A 17,542-nucleotide genomic window follows, 5' to 3' on the forward strand; every position below is an offset into this window, starting at 1 on the left:
CACCTCATGACTATAGGAAGAAGAGTGTGGATGACCTGCTGGGCACTCTTCTGGTCCAACCTGGGAGACTAGACTGTAACCTGATCCAAAACAAAGGGTTGTGTTAACTCTGGATTTGGAGAATTGTGTAGGACCATGATGTTTCTTCTGTGTGAAGAAAGCCTGTTTCTGGAACTTTCCCACGTTACTGCTGGTTCCTCTCTTTCACTGATGCCATGAACACTTTATTGGGGGTATTATAAGTCTGAAGGGGGAAAACAGAGCTCTTTCTTTCTCATTATAAAAATAGCAACCAATGATCTATTCACATTAAGACATTAAATTCTATTGGGAAGGAAATGCTGGTTTGGTTCTCAAGTTCTAACTTTAAGTGGTTGTTGGTATCAAGCAGCTGCTGAAAGTGTCAGATTCATGTTTCATTACTTCCAGCTCTGCCCAAAAATGTCCAGACTTGCTCATCTTTGTGCCCTATCTGTACCCATTTCTTTGTTCTGTGAAAACTCCAAATCATCCTCAAGCCCTTACACCACACTAGACAGAAAAGATACTTCACCAAAGAGGCACATTCTCTCATGAAATCAGACTCAATATTTTGACAACTTTAAACCTCTGAGCTTCGAAAGCACAGTTTACGCAGAAGAGCAGTTGATGGGTCTGAAGAAAGTCCATGGTTTCAGTCATTCTGTCATCTAAAAAGTATTGCTGACCTTCACTTTGCCATTAACCAAGCCCCTTGAGTGCATTAAGCCTTGTATTCACTCCAGGCCCCTGTTCCAGGCTCCTTCTTTTCTTTCTCTCCCTGCTGTGCTGAACTGTAGGGAGAGACACAAAGGATGAGGGACTGAGAAAAGGCTCATCAAACTAAGCATTGAAACAGGGGACAGCTTGCTCTGGGCGCTATCTGCGAAGTGTTAAGGAAGCTCCGCGTGCCTTCTGGAAAGCGCAGACACACACTTACCAGTTGTAACTGAAGGTGGCGATGTTTTACAGGGTTGATCTACAGCCAAGGACAAAGAACACCAAGTTATTGGTCTTCCAGAAGGGAGAGAAGGGGAGGGGATGGAGGACGTTTGGAGGTGGGAAAATCCCTCCTCTCTAGCCTCTACTCCACATCTCTCTATTCTCCATCTCCAACCACTGACTCCCCCAGTGCCCGAGGATTTGACTTCTAAATACAGAGCTAGGTATTTCCATTAGAAATAGAGCTTCAGACCCAAGAAAAAGAAAGAGAAGAGGGGTTATGTCTTCAGGGTAGGAGCACAGTGTTCTCTCCTGTTTTCTGGCTAAAAGTGAAATGAATTCTGTTTTCCATGAGAAGCAAAGTCTGTGAAACATGGTCTCCTTTTTGAGAGGAAAGCAGTGTAAGGTCTGAAGGGGAGGAGAAAGAGGAGTAAGGCCTAAAGCTGGCTGTAGCTTTCTCTTCTCTTGACAGCCCTCCTGGGGTCTGTACACAAGAGCTCCCACCTGGACCCCAGGTTTTAGTTAGGAGGTCTCTGAGAGAAAGAACAGGTACAGTCAAACAAATGCAGAGTGCAGACAGAGGCTTTTCCTGGGGTAAATGAGTGGCAGAGTTCCTTTCTTCAGTCTCCTGAGGCAGCTTGGTATACACTTTACAAGCACTACTATAAACAATGAAAAAAAAAAAAAACCCTCCGTGTATTTTACGAATTTCTCAAAAATGATATTCTTTAATTGGAATGTTCCTAAAATTTCCTCCATCTAGCATTTTTTTTATTATGTTATGTTAGTCACCATACAGTACATCATTAGTTTTTGATGCAGTGCTCCGTGATTCATTGCTTGTGTGTAATATTTTGAAATTGCTAATACCATGTATTTGTGTAAGGCTTTCTAAGTTTCTGAGTACAAGGCCAAGGGTTCGGTTTCGTTAGAGGTTTAGGCAACAACTCTGCAGGATGGATGAAGTTCTTCCTTATTCTCACTTGAAATAAATGAGAACTCTGGGAAGTTTAAGTATGATGTCGCAAATCGCAAAGCGTGCCTGCGGACTCTTCCACCAACACCAAGGTTCCCTGACTCCAGCCTTCTTTCCAAAACAGGGCATAATGGCCTTATCAAAACTACAATTATTCCTTAAACACGCAGTTAATATTTTCTTTTTAAGATTTTATTCATTTGAGAGAGAGAGAGAAAGTGTGCAAGCACAAGTGGGGGAGGGGAGAGGGAGAGTTTGACTCCCCACTGAGCAGGGAAGCCGATGTGGGGTTTGATCCCAGAGCCCCGGGATCATGACCTGAGGCGAAGGCAGATGCTTTCCAACTGAGTCACCTATATTTTCTCTATTTGGGTCACATATAGGTAATGGAATCTAAGAAACCAGTGGTAAAACCTGATTGAGCTCATTTCCGATTCCTGAGGCCCTAAATCCCAAAGCCTGCTCTCTGCCTTGGTTTTGGTAAGCACTTAACTGAGAAGCTTCTGAATGGGAGCAGAGTTAGGAAAACGGTATTCCTTAACAATTTTTCTTAGAAACAGTAGAGTGGAAGAATTTGCCTACGTTGTTTATCGTTAATGGCATTAGCCTAAATTTAGGGTCATCTTATCACTGAGAATTTGTTCTTTCAGGTGTCAATTCTTTCAACTGGTGAAATGTGGCAATCTCGCATGTAAGCAAGATAAGAATATAACAAAGCTTGTTCAGAGGCGCTGAATTAACAGAATGCCAAAATACTCTTATATAGTCCATTTATTCAACACCTATTAGCATACGGTTCTGGGGGTGCAGAGGGGAATGAAATAGACATAATCCCTGTCCTCATGAGGGAACCAGATAGTAAAGCAAGCATACAGATGAATGAGGAATCACAAAATGTAGAGCACTTTGCAGGGTCCTAGAAGAGAGCAGCTGAGAAGTCTCATCATGGAAGTGACATTTAAGCTAGATCAGGGAAGGAGAAGCCAACTACGTGAAGATCTGAGGGAAAACACAAGAGATGAGATCATTTTGTGGAGATCTGGGTAGAAGGAAGCACACTTTTGAATGCCTATAGCAGAAAAAAGTCTGGCAGGTTCTATAGTTCTTACCTCTAGAGCACAGTGAGCCTGAGAGAAAGCTGTCAAAGATGTGGCTGGGGAAAGTTGTCACAGGCCAACTCATTTGGGGGTTTCCTGGCCACAAGGAAGAATGTTAACAGAAATGGGGTGTCTGGGGGAATTTCACACAGAAGTGAAAGGATCCACTTAGCATTTTAAAATACACCCTTCTGGCCACTCTGTGGGAAACAGGGTGTGCAAGGGTTGGTGGTGAAGAAATGGGTGGGACTGGTTCATGCCATTAGCCCCAATGAAACATACAGGTGGCCGGTCCTAGCCAGTGGCTGAGAAGACGGAGAAAAGAGGGCAGATGGGCATATATTTTGAGCACAGACCACTCAGGAGCTGGTGATAGGCTGAAGGGGAATGTGAGGGAGAGGGACTGCGGTTGCGGAGTGCGTGTATCAGTAAACTGAATGCCCAGGACTGAGGGGGCGTCGAAGGAGGAACAAGTCGGGGAACGGGATTCAGGGATCCTCTTTAGAATTCCATGAGACATCCGACATAAACACGCAGCTGGCACGTAAGGAGGTGACTAGAAGCCCAGACAAGCAGCAGCAGCAGCGTGTAAGTGACGCGTGTCACTTACAGCGTGTAAGGCCAGACAGTGCAGCCGCGCCCCACCCACAGAGACTCGGAGACCAAGAAGAGAGAGGGCCCTATTGAATCCAGAAGCCCCACTTGGGTATTTAAAGTCCAAGTAAAGGAGGAGCAGGACTCGCAAAGGACATAAGGAGATGTCAGAGCGTTGGGAGAAAAATGAGGAGATAGGTGGTATCACAAAGCCAAGAGAGGGGAATGCTTCCAGAAAGGAGTGGCCAGAGTCTCAAATGATGCAAGGGGGCCGAGAGAGAGGAGAGTCTCTGTGTCGGCAGATGTGGCACCTCGGAAGTTGTGGCCTTCGCTAGGGAGGTGGAAGGTCATTTGGAGCTACTTCAAGTGAAGGAGGGGGAGGGCAGTGATGGGGGTTCCCCTACCTCTTTATAGCGGGTTGGCCGTATTGGAAGGGGGTAGAGGGGGTGGGGAAAGGAAGGAACAGGGAACAAGGATGGGAGTCACCAGAGGAGGTGCAGTTTGATTGCTTTTGTTTGTTTGGTTGTTTGTTTGCTTTTTAAGAGAGAGAGTGAGGGCACCTGGGTGGTTCAGTGGGTTAAAGCCACTGTCTTTGGCTCAGGTCGTGGTCCCAGGTTCCTGGGACCAAGCCCTGCATCGGGCTCTCTGCTCAGCAGGGAGCCCGCTTCCTCCTCTCTCTGTTTTTGCCTGCCTCTCTGTCTGCTTGTGATCTCTCTGTCTGTTAAATAAATAAATGAAATCTTTTTAAAAAAAGAGAGAGAGAGTGAATCAACACAGGGAGGGGTGGAAGGTTGGGCAGGAGGGGCAGAGGGAGAGGGAGGGAAAGAATCTTAAGCCGGCTCCACACTCCGTGCAGAGCCCTATGTGGGGTTTGAACTCATGACCCTGACTGAGATCACGACCAGAGCTGAAATCAAGAGTCTGATGCTTCACTGAGCCACCCCGGCTCTCCCTGTTTGTTTGTTTTTTAAGACAAGAGATGATCAGAGAGTGCTTGTTTGATGAGGGTAATGACCCCATAGAGAGAAAGATACCGATGGTATAAAAGAGGAAACCTGAAGGATCAAGGTATCATGTCAAATGAAAAGAAGGAAACAATCGGCTGGCTCATATCTCAGTTATGATAAATTATGATACAAAAGCCAAAAGAGGGAGGCATTCTTTTGCCTTTTCACACCTTCATTTGCCCGTCCATCCCTCAGATCTATACAAGGCTCCAGCGTCAGGGGCCGGGGATTCCATAATAAACAAGAGGTTACACTTAGTCTACTAGAGAAAACTGGTATCGAGCTAACATCATATTGCTAATAATTCTTTGAAACACAGACATTAATAGTTAATAATTCTTTAAAACGCAGAGCTAGGAAATCATAAAAGCTGGGAGAACAGTGCTAAATTCATCCAGGCTCAAACTGTCCCCAGTGGGAGCCACTAGACACCTGTGGCTATTAAGCAGTTAAAATGTGGCTGGCTGGTGGTCCACGTTCAAATAACAGTTTTGATGTGTTGGGTTAAATTAAAGATATTAAATTAATCTCACTCGTTCATAGTTTTAAAATGTGGTTCTTAGGGGGAAAAAAACTCAATTAGGTCAGTGGCTCGCATTATATTTCTATTGGAACATGGGGGGTCTAGGGAGTCTGATAAAGGGGCCTGAGGAGGTGAAGTGAGAGGTGGAAGAAGGGAATGTCATGGGAAAAACACAGCACACTGGAAGACCTGAAGAAGGTTCACTGATGCGGCAGGCAGACAGTGGGAGGAGAGGGGCATGTGAAGAAGCTTGCTGAACCAGGAGATCGTCACGTAGAGCCCCAAAGACCATAGGAAAGAGTTTCCCATTGTATGTCTTGAGAACCACCCTGGGGAACTACTGCTTGGTTTTGAGCGCGGAGCGACACTCCTCATGGACACCAGATGAGCACCAGGGTGTCCCAAGTCAGTGCTCCTCAATCTTGAATATGCACCGTTCACTTGGAGAGCTTATTACAGAATGCAGATTCTGCTCCGAAAGGTCCGAGAGTCTGTCTTCCTGACAAGCTGCCAGGTGCTGGTGATGGTGCTAGCTCTGGCCCTGAGACACACTGTGAGGTGCTTCCCAAAGGGTCTGGACTTTTGTAGTTGACTCTTGACACTTTCCAAGGATCTTTGAACTATGAGATTCTAGAATTGTTTCTCTTTTATTCCTTTTTCTTTTTTCTTTTCTTTTCTTTTCTTAGGTTTTATTTATTTGATAGAGAGAGCCCAAGTAGGCAGAGCAGCAGGCAGAAGGAAAGGGAGAAGCAGGCTCTCCACTAAGCAGGAAGCCCAAGGCAGGACTTGATCCCTGGACTCTGGGATCATGACCTGAGCTGAAGGATCATGACCTGAGGATCATGACCTGAGCTGAAGGCAGAGGTTTAACCGATGGAACCACCAAGACACCCCTAGAATTTTTCTATGACTTAAGTTTCTTTTAGGACTTTTATTTTTTTTAAGGGAAGAGTTAGGGCAAAGGAGGTATGTGGATAAAGAGGGCTCATTTATTTTTAAGATTTTATTTGTCAGAGAGAGAAATTGTGTGCAAGCAGGGGGAGCAGAAGACTCCCCACTGAACAGTGCAGGGCTCAATCCCAGGACTGTGATCATGACCAGAGCCGAAGGCAGACGCTTAAACAACTGAGCCATCCGTGCATCCAAAGAGGGTTCATTTTTAATGGGAAGATGGGAGTGCATTTAATTTTGGGAGACGGAGGAAAAAGGATAGATTTCCAGCAAGAAGTGGGATGCTCTCAGAGATGCTATGGAGCTCCGAAAAGAGTATCACCGGCCCCCCACCCTTAACACACACACGCACTCTTGCCTTGGATTGGGAAGATGAGAGTGGGAAACCACTCTCCCTTATGACAGGAATGAACTCTGGAGTCCACGCAAGGTACAAGGCACTTTGGTTCTGTATCACTTCTTCCCTGTTCCTTAGCTTCAAGTCTTTGCCTTCCTGCCTTAATGATTATCTTGTATCTCCCTGCTTCAGAATTTTTATACTTCTTTCCTGCAGAGACTCTTGAAGTCACTTCTACCAAGATTTCTGTATCAATTTTGAGGGCGCAAAACAGGTTTCTCAGAGCCCAACAAAAATAAACTAAATAGGGGGAAAGCAGACTAGGTCCCCTTCCCCTAAGTTTCCTCTCCCTTTCATATTGTCTCATTTCTTTCTTAATTCCACAATGCTAGTAAGGTTTTAGAATACCAGGGAGTGTTGGTGCTCATGGGTCTGGCTAAGAAAAGATAGGAAATGTGCAGATGGAGAGAGAGGAAGGGCCAAGTGTGGGATGTACTGAAGCCCTGCTCCTTCGAGCCCCTTTCATTGCTAAACATGACTAAAGTTTCACTTTTAACTTTTCTATCGTCCCCGGCTCTTGTTTTGCCCCACACTGACTTACACTCTTTCTCTCGGGAACATAAGCTAAATGTTAATGGATTAAAGCAGAGGTGGTCTCCCTCTGGACCAACGGGGCACGTGAAATTTCCCAGGTATGTTCTGGGCTTCATGCGACACGATGTCCGCGCACCTTGGGTAGCAGCTGATAAAAAGCAGCAGATAACCCTTTCCCAGCATGAGGACTGCAACCGTAACAATGCTAGAAAGAAACAGAGTCACATTTATTTGTGGTGGCAGCATGAGCTGGAGTTTTCGATTTTCATTTTTTATAATGGATTGTTATCACCTTGATAAGTAAGATTTTGCTAAAGAGAGAGAAAAATAAGTGTTTTGCTTGGTAACATTCTCATCTAGAGGTTTTGCTGTATGTGCGTTGTTGCTGTGGTTAGAGAAACTGAGATTTTCATCATGGGTGTTCAATTCTTCGCAGTCCGGGTTTGACGTGTTCGTTTGTTGTTGTTGTTGTTTGTTTTTTTAATTGAGATCTTAGAAAATGTGTTTCCCTATTCTTTGGAGTCCATTTGATAATACATCACGTGAGCTGGAGTCACAAGCAGGCTTCTCGTTTAAACTGCCCCACCGATGTCCGCTTGCAAGCTTTTAGCATTAAACCTTAATAAAATCGAAAATAGGGGGTTTACATATTTAGCATCATCAGCTATGTTACAGAAGGGTCAAGGGGATAAATTTCACGTCAATTTACTATTTTTGGTGCTGGCTGAAATCCTTGAACATCTTGGAGAAACCACATATTTTCAAGGGTTCAGAGTTTGTCACAAAATCTGCACTCTGAGGGGCTAAAAATAGAGCCAATCTGCAACGCTTTTACATCGACAACCAAAATGCATTTTACCAGATAGATATCAGATACTAAGTTTAAAAAAGAATGGCTCTCCTTTTCTCCCTGTCACGCAAATTATGGTCCATATTATGTGGGTATTAAAATTCTTCTCAAACCCATCCCGGGGCCATTTATTGCTGTTCTATAACTGAGTTTTCTCTCCTCAGTGTGTCTTGTTCTTGGAGGCAGACCTGCATTAGTATTTATCTGCTTTCCTTCATGAGAAAATTATCCAATGGGCTTAGCAGATACGTATTTCGAAAGAATCACAAGACCCTTAAAGCACTGTGAATTGAAACGAATGTGTATTTGAATGTCCAATTAATTAAAGAAAAGTTGAAGTCAATGAAACTGAATATGTCTGATTTGAAGACCATATGTTGGCCTATTTTAGCCCTTATTTGGCAAAGACCGTAGGGCAGAGTTAACACTCCCTGCCTTGCTCTGGCCCCTTCTTCTACTACAGCAGCAGGGATTAAGCAGAGAATACGTGCAAATGTTCCACAAATCACTTCCTTGGAGAGGTGCAAGTTTTTCACACATAACTTCCTTGCTGCTAATCCTTGGTTCACACTAGTAGCCACACGTGGCTCCTCGGGCGACAGTTATTCAGTTGGTTCAACTCCATAGGGCTCTGGAATCAACACAGCTGGTTTAGAAGACTTGCCAGCTCCAGAACAGTGGAAAAATTATTGATCTTCTAGAAGTCTTGGTTTCCTCATTAATAAATTGGGGATACTCATGGTCCTCCCTCAGAGAATTATTCTGAGGACAAAGAAGCTGTATATAGAGGACCAGAAGAACACCTAAGAGAAAACCAGGAAGTCTCAAGACAGGCCAAGTTTATTCTCAAGGGTCCAGTCTCTACCTCTTCGCCTCCCTCTTGCCTTGTTGTCTCTGCAATACCTTCACCGTCTTTTCAAAATTTCTCTCACAAAAATGTGAAGTTCGGTCTTTATCATGGGTATAGGACAGTTTTAACTATAGGTTCTGTCAGAGGAAAGTGCAGATTTCACTAGGGGTCAAAGTCTTCAGGTAGAGGAAGGACACCTCTAGGGCACACCCGTGTGCATGGGACAGTTAATGGAGGAGAATAGAATGCTGCCCCAGGCTTCTGACAACACTGCCATTTGCCTTTCTCAGATCCCACCATGGCATGGCCCAGGGTCTAGGGATGAAGGGGGGTGAACTCTGGGCTGGATGTTTCACAGAGGGGCTTCCAAGGCCACCAATAGGCTCCTCTGACATTCCTGCTCATCTCAGGACACTTGAGAAACAGGCCAGGCATGAGCACTGTCTCTGGAGCATACTTGGGAAGGCAAGGCATATAGGTGGGGAGTCCTGGAGGCTGAAGAGCAGGGTTGACAGGTTCTCCTCATACCACGTGGGGAACAACCACTAGGTTCAGTTCTGAGGGATCCACTCTAAAGAGGGTGCTGGTGATTTGCAGTCATCCATCAGAGAGCAAGAAGGAAGAACAGGATAGACTTAAAACCACAGAGGGAAATTTTAACCTGGAGAAGACAAGACCAAGGGCAACTGCCATCTTTAAACACTTAGTGGCACCTTGTCAAGGAGGAGTTGCTGTTCTCCATGGATCCAAGAACAACCAGGGACGAGGGATGGTAATTTGAGGGACACTGATTTTGACTGAACGAAGATACTAGCATTCATGGACGAGTTGCCTCATGAGACCGTGAACTCTCTGTCACCAGAGCTGTGACGTATAAGCAGGATAATAAGGATCTTCGTTGAAGATCCAAAGGATTATGGACTAAGTGATTATTATTATTATTTTTTGCCTTTAAAAAAAACTTTTTATTTGGAAATAATTTTTTCATTTGTAAATAAATTTATGAAAATGTTAAAATATATAACTGGCACAAAAAACACCTGTATATATTTTAACCTTATTCATCAGTTTTCAGCATTTTATCCATTTGCTTTATTACTTGTACTTTTACATGCTCTCTCTCTCTTGCTCTCTTTAATTAGATGATTTTGGGGTCCCTTCTTCCGTTCAGAGTTATGATTCTACATACTGAGGCTTTTTTCCAAGTAATATTTTAGAAAATCTGACATCCTGCTGGTGGTGCTTCTCATGGCACTTAGCATAAAATCCACGTCTGCACACACGATCATTGGGGCCATACAGAGTCCGACCCTGACCATCTCCCAGCTCTCATCTTCATTTTGAGCACCCTGTCGCAGACTGGTTTTCTTTTCCTTCCTCATACATGTTAAGCTCATTCCTGGCTCTGGGTCTTTGCACTTCCTAGTTCCTCTGTCTTCAATGATCTTCACTTGTTATCAACTGGCTGGGTCCTACTAACGCTCCCAAGACCCCCACAAGTGCCCCCCTCCAACTCCTACAAGTTACTCTATCATGTGGCTTCGAGTCACCTCTTCATTTCACTGGGTGAAATGATCTGGTTTACGTATTCGTTTGCTTGTCTTTTGTTCGTCACTCCCTAGAATGTAAGTGTCACAAGACAGGGACCTTGTTGGTGTCTTATTTGTTACTACATCCTGAGTGCCTTTGACAGCAAAATATTCAGCTATCGGCTGAATGAATAAATAAAAGAACAAACTGGCCTGAGAACATCTGATCAAGGGCTTGTTAATGCAAGGATGGACGGTAGCATTTGACAACCTACACAAAATAGAAATTGCTTAACACACTTGAGAACGGTAAAGAGCCTTCATCTGATGGCATATATTCTAAGCAACAGCAATTTGGGGAATGTTTCCCCAGCAGATGCCCTTGTCCCAAGAGAAGGTGTGGACTCTTCTCAGAGGCCAGCGGGCCTTCTGCTGCCACCTGTTTGAAAAGATTACCGTGAAGATGGAAATTGGCAAGCCCTCCCAGAGCAAGCTCCTCCTGGTGGTGGACACAGGAAAACTAGAGGGGTAAAAAGGGTTTTTCTAGAGCTCAATGCTCTTGGAATGAATCAAGAATGGCTCAATTCTTTCAGAAACTAGCTGTGAAAAATCTTTACTATGTTGAGATTTCTTTTAAGGGAGCTCACAGATAATCTACAGTGCTACTATGGAGAGATGGATTTTTCTATGTGTTCTTTTTCTAGGATCACTCTGGCTCCGTTAGAAAGTGGTCTGACAGCCTCCAAATTAGGTGTACATGTGATTCCATTGAAGGTATATGTGTGATTCCATTAAGAGGCCTGAGTCTTGCCCATAGACATCAATTTCCTGTCAGGTGTAATTATTGCCAATGACCTTGAGCACTGGGTCTTTGCTCTGGTTGAAGTTTAAAGGCTTCTGAACTTGAAACTGCTGTCCTTCTCAACCAGAGAAGAAATGTCGGATTTCATATTGTGTGAGCAGTAAGAAATCACATGACCTGGAGAAATGGGATGGACCCGTCCCCAGGAAAAATTATTTTTGAAAACTTGGGTTAATTCACTTACCTTGGTAAGCAAGAATAGCTACTGAACAGAGAAGGGAAAATCACCGCTTAATCAATAAGGGAAAATGCTGATTTTTAAAGTTTTAAAAGGATAATCTCCTAAAGTTAAATGAATGTCACTAAGTCAAGCTATCTCAGGGTACTTATGTGTAAGGATAGAGAACCCACTCCAGGACGGACTTGCTGCAGTGCGAATCCCAGCTTGGCAATTTAACTGCTGTGTGACTTTAGGCAAGATATTTGACTTCTCTGTGCTGTGCCTCCGTTTGCCCACCTATAACATAAACATCTTAAGTACTCAGCTCTTGAGCATTTTTTGGATTAACTGAGTTCACGTGCTTGAAGGGCTTACAACAGAACCTCCCACACTGAGCACGATGCTAGTGGTTGCTATTATTTCTTCTCTCTTACACCCACCTTTCAAAGAAGAAAATCCTGCATCTACAAAGTAACTTCAGATGCATCACCTAATCTCATCCTAATGGTGCCTGGTAACATTGGCAGAACAAGCTTCTTCTTTATTTTGTAGACGATCACTCTCAAGCTCTAGGTTGTATAGCTGATAACTGACTGAACCCTAACTTGAACCCACATCACTGCCCCCAGTCAAGGATCCAACTTGGAACCTGGGGACGCCTTGTCAGGAGGCAAGCCCCTGGAGCCTCGAGGCCAAAGCCTCAGTTTCACCTGACAGAAACTTGAGTGTGTTTGTAATTTAAAAAACAAAAACCGAGCCCCCTCCCCAAAACTGAAGGTGAATGAAAACTTTTATGAGAACTTAGAACTATCCTCTGTGTTTCTGACGCAAACACTGAAGCATTACTCTCACTCACAAAAACAGAGATAAACAAACCTTGGAAGACTGATTATTTGCCCCATCTCATCTAAGCAAAATGTCACAGGTGAATGAGCAGTTGAAGAGACAAGTAACTGAGCTTTGTGCAAGTCCTTTCAGTGAGAATGGCCTAGAACTCTAGTAGCTGCCCAGACAAGGGCCATCTATTTATTTTGAAACATGATACACATGATCGGACGATTATCTTGAGGCTTCCACAGCCCATGGTTCTCAGGATTCGAGCTACCATCAGAGGAGATCCAGCTTCGGCACGATTAATGGCAATGCCTTACAGTAATTACTCCGAAAAACAATAAACATCCTTTCATCATTTAATGCCATGGTATCGTGCCCATCGACATCCTTTTTAATTTTCATTTTTGCCCAACACAAAGAGAAAAGGAGAGAGGCTTAATTTGATTTACAGAGGGGGGAAAAACAACCCTGAATGTCCTTTATTAATTTATTTCTTTTTGCCGGGGTGGGGGCGTCTGCAAGGAGAAAAGGTCAACCAGCTGGTTTTCATCTATATGCCATAATTCTCTGTTTAGTTTACACTATTAAACTCCCAAGCTTTGCTTTAATCTTAACTGTTCCAGTATGCCTCCCTGCAGATCCTATCATGTCGCATCCCTGATAGGGTTTCAGACCCTGACGAAGCCCCATCCCCCAAGCTGGTCCTGGCCATATGGGTAGTGAATGCATCCAACATCTTTTTCGTTGGCGCCTGCATCATTATATTTTGTCACCAATGGTTTCTCGGGTTTTCAGTAAATTGCTGCGTATACTGCGGTTTGGAGCTGCCGAGATGACGGCCCCTGTCGAGCCATATACAGCCGTGTCCTCATTAGGGCCTCCCTGTCCCGTTAGCCTTTGGAAGATGACCTGACATCTGTTTGCAGAGGGCATGTGTGTAGAGGGGAGGAAGCGAGAGGCTGTAAAAGACAGACAGAAGGCAGGAGCAACGAGTGTGAGGGGGAAACAGCTCCCCGGAGTCCTCCGCTCTCTGAGTCAGGGGCAGGAGAGGGCTGGGGAGTGAGCCATACCTGATCTGTCTTCGCTCTGTGAGTCACATCTTCGGCACAGTTCCGGGATGGTCTTCAGTGACGTGACTGAGTACTGAATGGGAAGCCAGAGGACAAAGGGAAGAAAACAGCATTTTAAAATGAGAACGTGACATTCACTCAAATTGGCCAGAAAAGGCAAAACACAAGAAGTGATACTTGAGTCCAACACATATATATGCAGAAAGTCTGTCTAATTTTATCTGAAATGGGCTGCCTGGGGACCTGGCGGCAGCCCTGGCTCCACCTAGAAGCATCGAAACAGATGCACATTAAAAAAGGCTCCGAGGCACCCCCCTTCCACACGCAAGGTGTGGCCAAGCAGACATTCTCTCTCCTGTTACATCTGCTACTGGTGGAGGATGGAAGGCATTTTTGGCCCCGAGAGGCTCCAGGTGTCCAGAATATGTGCATGTTGAGTCTGGGTGTGAAGGGCCAAGGGGAGAAGTCCCCAGCTTCCGGCAGCGTCCAGGGCTGCCAGGAGCTTTACCCGTGCCCACACTGGCTGGACTACACAAACCTCACGTTGTCACCTGCCAGAGATGTCACTGGGTGGCATCTGTGAGCTCCATGGGAAATCCCGGGGGAAATGTTATGAGAAGCAAGAGGACCGTGGTTCTGTGTCTGCAAGCTAATCTGTTTCATGTACAGATTAATCCAAACTGAAAAAAAAAAAAAAAAAAAAAAACCCACCTCCTAGCATCAACCCAGTACCAACTCAGGGACCAGCTCTCAGGATAACAAATTACAACACGAGGGGGCATAAAATCAGACGAGCTAAAACAAATGTAAAATCAATAGCTATGATTTATGGGCACTACGTCTGACACCACTCCATCTTTCTGCAGAGAAGGATGTTTTAAAACAAAATAGATAGGATGAGCTATTTCTTTAACCAAAGGACTGTCTTCAATCACACATTAATTCCTAAACGACAGCTCCCTAAAAATATCTTGCTCTATACCTTTGGGAACAATGTTCTTATGGCAATGAGAATGTATTATAAATTACTTAGACTGCTGCAAAATTTGGGGGGATTGAAAACAAATCTTTAATCTGAAAGAAAAATGATCACAGGAAACTCATTAAGATTATTCTAGCATTACAAGTGAGGAATGTATAATTAGGGCACATCTGTCAATAAGAAGGTACTTTAGTTAGCTTGATGTAGACAGATGAAGCCAAGTGTTTATATCGAGGACCACCCCCCCTCAATGCTTTCTCCACGACGATGTCAGGACAGCAAGACGGGGTGGGGGAGGCAATGGTAGCTACTGCCAGTTTGCCAATCGCCTGTCACAAACAAATTAAATTTCCAGTTCTTCCAAGTGAAAAATGAAATCTCAAATGACTAATTAGAGAAATTACTTTTACCTGTCTGATGCAATGATATCCTGTTTATGGTGCCTGTTCCTGTGAGACTACAGGGACTTCAGTCAATCTACCACATACTCAGGAGGAGAGAGGGCTGTCTCTTAAACCAAAAATAAACTTCAAGCATTTCCCCCCTTCCGCAGTTTGCTCTTTGGGGGCTGGGGTTAACACAGGTACACAAGGCATTTTTCTTGTTACTAATAAGGTACCTTATGTTCCTGGCCAAGTACGAGCTCTCTAAGGAATCTGGTAGCTTCTTGAGACCAGCTGGTACAGGTTAAATAATTACACAGTTTATAATTCAATTAAAATGAGGCCTTGTGTTTCAGCTGCCATGTGCCCCAGGGAAGCCCCCCTTGGCAAAGTCTCGCCCCCTCTCCTTCTGGTTTGCTCTGTTTTTCTTCCAAGGTGAAATGTTTGAAAGGGGGAATTTGGATCGTGGAAGGGGGAAAAGGGGAAGATGGATCATGTTGAAATACAGTTCATGATAAATGCAGTAAGGTCGTTCCCTGAGCTTAATGATATGTATTTGATTAAATCGGGTTTGTTGTTTTCTGCATTTTCAGGCACGTGCATCCTAACTGCTACCTCTCACCTCAAAGTCTGGCATGTCAGAATCTCTGAGTTATTAGCTGTACCTTCAGCTCTTCCTGTGTGACCTCAAAGGCCTGTAGCGTGCAGTAACTCTTAATGTAATAAGGTTTAAATTGGAGCAGTGCAGGGGGCCTGGCTGGTGTGGGGACAGAGCTATAGGCAGAGGAGGAGTCTCGCTGAACCCCACCCACTGCCTCAACCCCCATCCCACGTGGCAGTTTTGCCTCTCCACCCCTGGCATGCAGAAAGTCACGTCTGTGAAGGCAGACATCTTAATTCATTGGGAATAATGACCTTGGAGAAAAAGTCATAGGCTGCTCCTGGTAATGTAAATTACAAGTACAGCAATTTGAGAAAAGGATGATTTATTGGCCAGAAAATCAAAGTTCTGGATAACTGTCAGGGTATTTGGAATGTCACATTCAGCAAAGACTCCAACCTACACTGTGAACAAATCCACCACCCTTTAAAAAAGGCACAAGGAAAACATCCGTTTGTGTATTTGTTTCAGTAAGCACACACACTGCACTTTGGATAGAAGATAAAGCCTGACAGAATGCTGTATGGTTAGGTCATGATGGGGAGAGTAGCAGAGGAAACACACAATTCACAAAACCAACATGTAAAAACATTTTCCTATGTGCACATTCGGGAATAAGCAAATGACCCAGGAAGTCTCCCTTACACAAGCACATTGTATTACCATCTGGGAGCTGAAAGGGAGGGCTTCCCAGGCCCTCATCCCAGTGCAAAGGACAGATGGCCTTTTATTAGGAGCTGCCTAATCGCCAAACCACCTCATTCCCCGGACAACGGCCAACTACTCCCTGGGCAACAACTACTGTCATTTTGGCCCTACCAGAACCAAAGCTCAATGTGTCTTCCCTGTCCCTTGCCCCCAACCCATGCCTTTGTATTCTGTTCCCTTGATAGTTATTATCCTTGGATGATAAGAGAGGGAGGGCTTGCAGATGGTTGAGAAGCAACACATTTCCTGACTTTATGTTGCTCTGATTTATTAAAAAAAAAAAAAAAAAAAAATCTTCCAGAGGTTATTCCCATAGAAATAGCCTTTGTGAACCACAATTCATTTGCATGCCTCTATCATGTCTCCAGAAAATCCTCTGCTTCTTCAATGACCCTGTGCCTTCAACGTTTAGTTCCGCCTTCTGTACCTTTACTCCAAAGTCCTCTTTGACTGCAAAGCCTTCTGGTGGCCAGGCAAAAGCCTTCACTCTGTAAGGAGAGCTGGTGTTCTTTCTGCATGAACCCCTAGCTAACTGCTTCAGCACTGAAAGCCTCCACTCCTGCCTTTGGTGAAATACTACCTTGCCTTGTGCTCTGTTGTTTCCTAGGTGTTAGTGCTGGTTCCCCCAAGTGCCCGAGGGAAAGGATGGAGTCTTTGACTTGCAGGTATGCAAGGAACAGTGTCTTATTAACTATTTGAAATATCAAGACAAGCACATGTCTGATTAATCCCTGGGCACAATATTATAGATGTTCAAAGAAGCTCTCTCATCTTTAGGTGCTAAGTGGGAATTTCCTCCAGGCTTCCGTACTTGCCCTAGAATTAATTAGCTTTCTAAAATGCAGATTTGACTAAGCTGCTTCTCTGTTTCAGATGGGTTACAGGGCAAAGCCTTAGCAGGGCACATAAAGGCCTGCATGAGCTCAGGTTTATCTCTTCCCATTATCCACTTCTCTTTGGATGATGGCCAAGTGAAATTTCTTATGGATCCCCTATCCACTGTTCTATCTGTTTATACCTTTATGCATGCTATTCTGTCCACCTGGAATGCCACTGCAGCCATTCCATTTAGGTAAACTCTTTTCAATTCTTCAAGCTCTACTTAAGAATCACACCTTCATCACCTACAAAATCTTCTCCCACCCTTCCAGGTGGAAGTACTTCCAGCTTTCAAAGTGTGATATCTGGACCAGTGGCATCCACGTCATCTAGGAACTTGTTAAGAATTCACATTCTTGGGCCCCGTCCTTGAAACTCTGAGGACAGAACCCAGCAACTGGTATTTTTACAAGCCAACCAGGTGATTCTGTTGAATGCTAACGTCCAAGAAGAACTGCTCTCTGTACAGATTTTAGGCACTTGTCCATTACAGATTCTATCACAGGGCATTTTGCCTACACGTTCCCATCATTGTTTTCTCTGCTTTCTGAGGGTGTGGACAATATTTTATTTGCCAAAGATACTAGACACTTATTTAACTGAATAAAAAGAATTCCCCTATGTAACCATGACTTTAGTGGCAAAAATAAAAATAATATTTACAGCAATTAATATTTATATGGCACTGGTCTTCCTAGAAAGGCACGTTATTACAAGTCTAGAGATGCAATCGTG

General features: G+C 44.3%; 1 protein-coding gene across 5 annotated transcripts in view; it reads right to left on the reverse strand.

Annotated features, from left to right (window-relative positions):
• SNCAIP (synuclein alpha interacting protein) overlaps nucleotides 1-17,542 on the reverse strand; it is a 156,224-nt gene that overhangs the window by 54,320 nt on the left and 84,362 nt on the right. For all 5 annotated transcript variants that reach the window (XM_059175749.1, XM_059175751.1, XM_059175752.1 and 2 more), the window contains exon 3: nucleotides 13,195-13,267. In XM_059175749.1, coding sequence (XP_059031732.1) covers nucleotides 13,195-13,267 — 73 coding nt within the window. The remainder of the gene's footprint in view (nucleotides 1-13,194; nucleotides 13,268-17,542) is intronic.

The sequence above is a fragment of the Mustela lutreola genome, chromosome 5 (genome assembly GCF_030435805.1).
Source record: "Mustela lutreola isolate mMusLut2 chromosome 5, mMusLut2.pri, whole genome shotgun sequence".
Lineage (NCBI taxonomy): Eukaryota > Metazoa > Chordata > Mammalia > Carnivora > Mustelidae > Mustela > Mustela lutreola.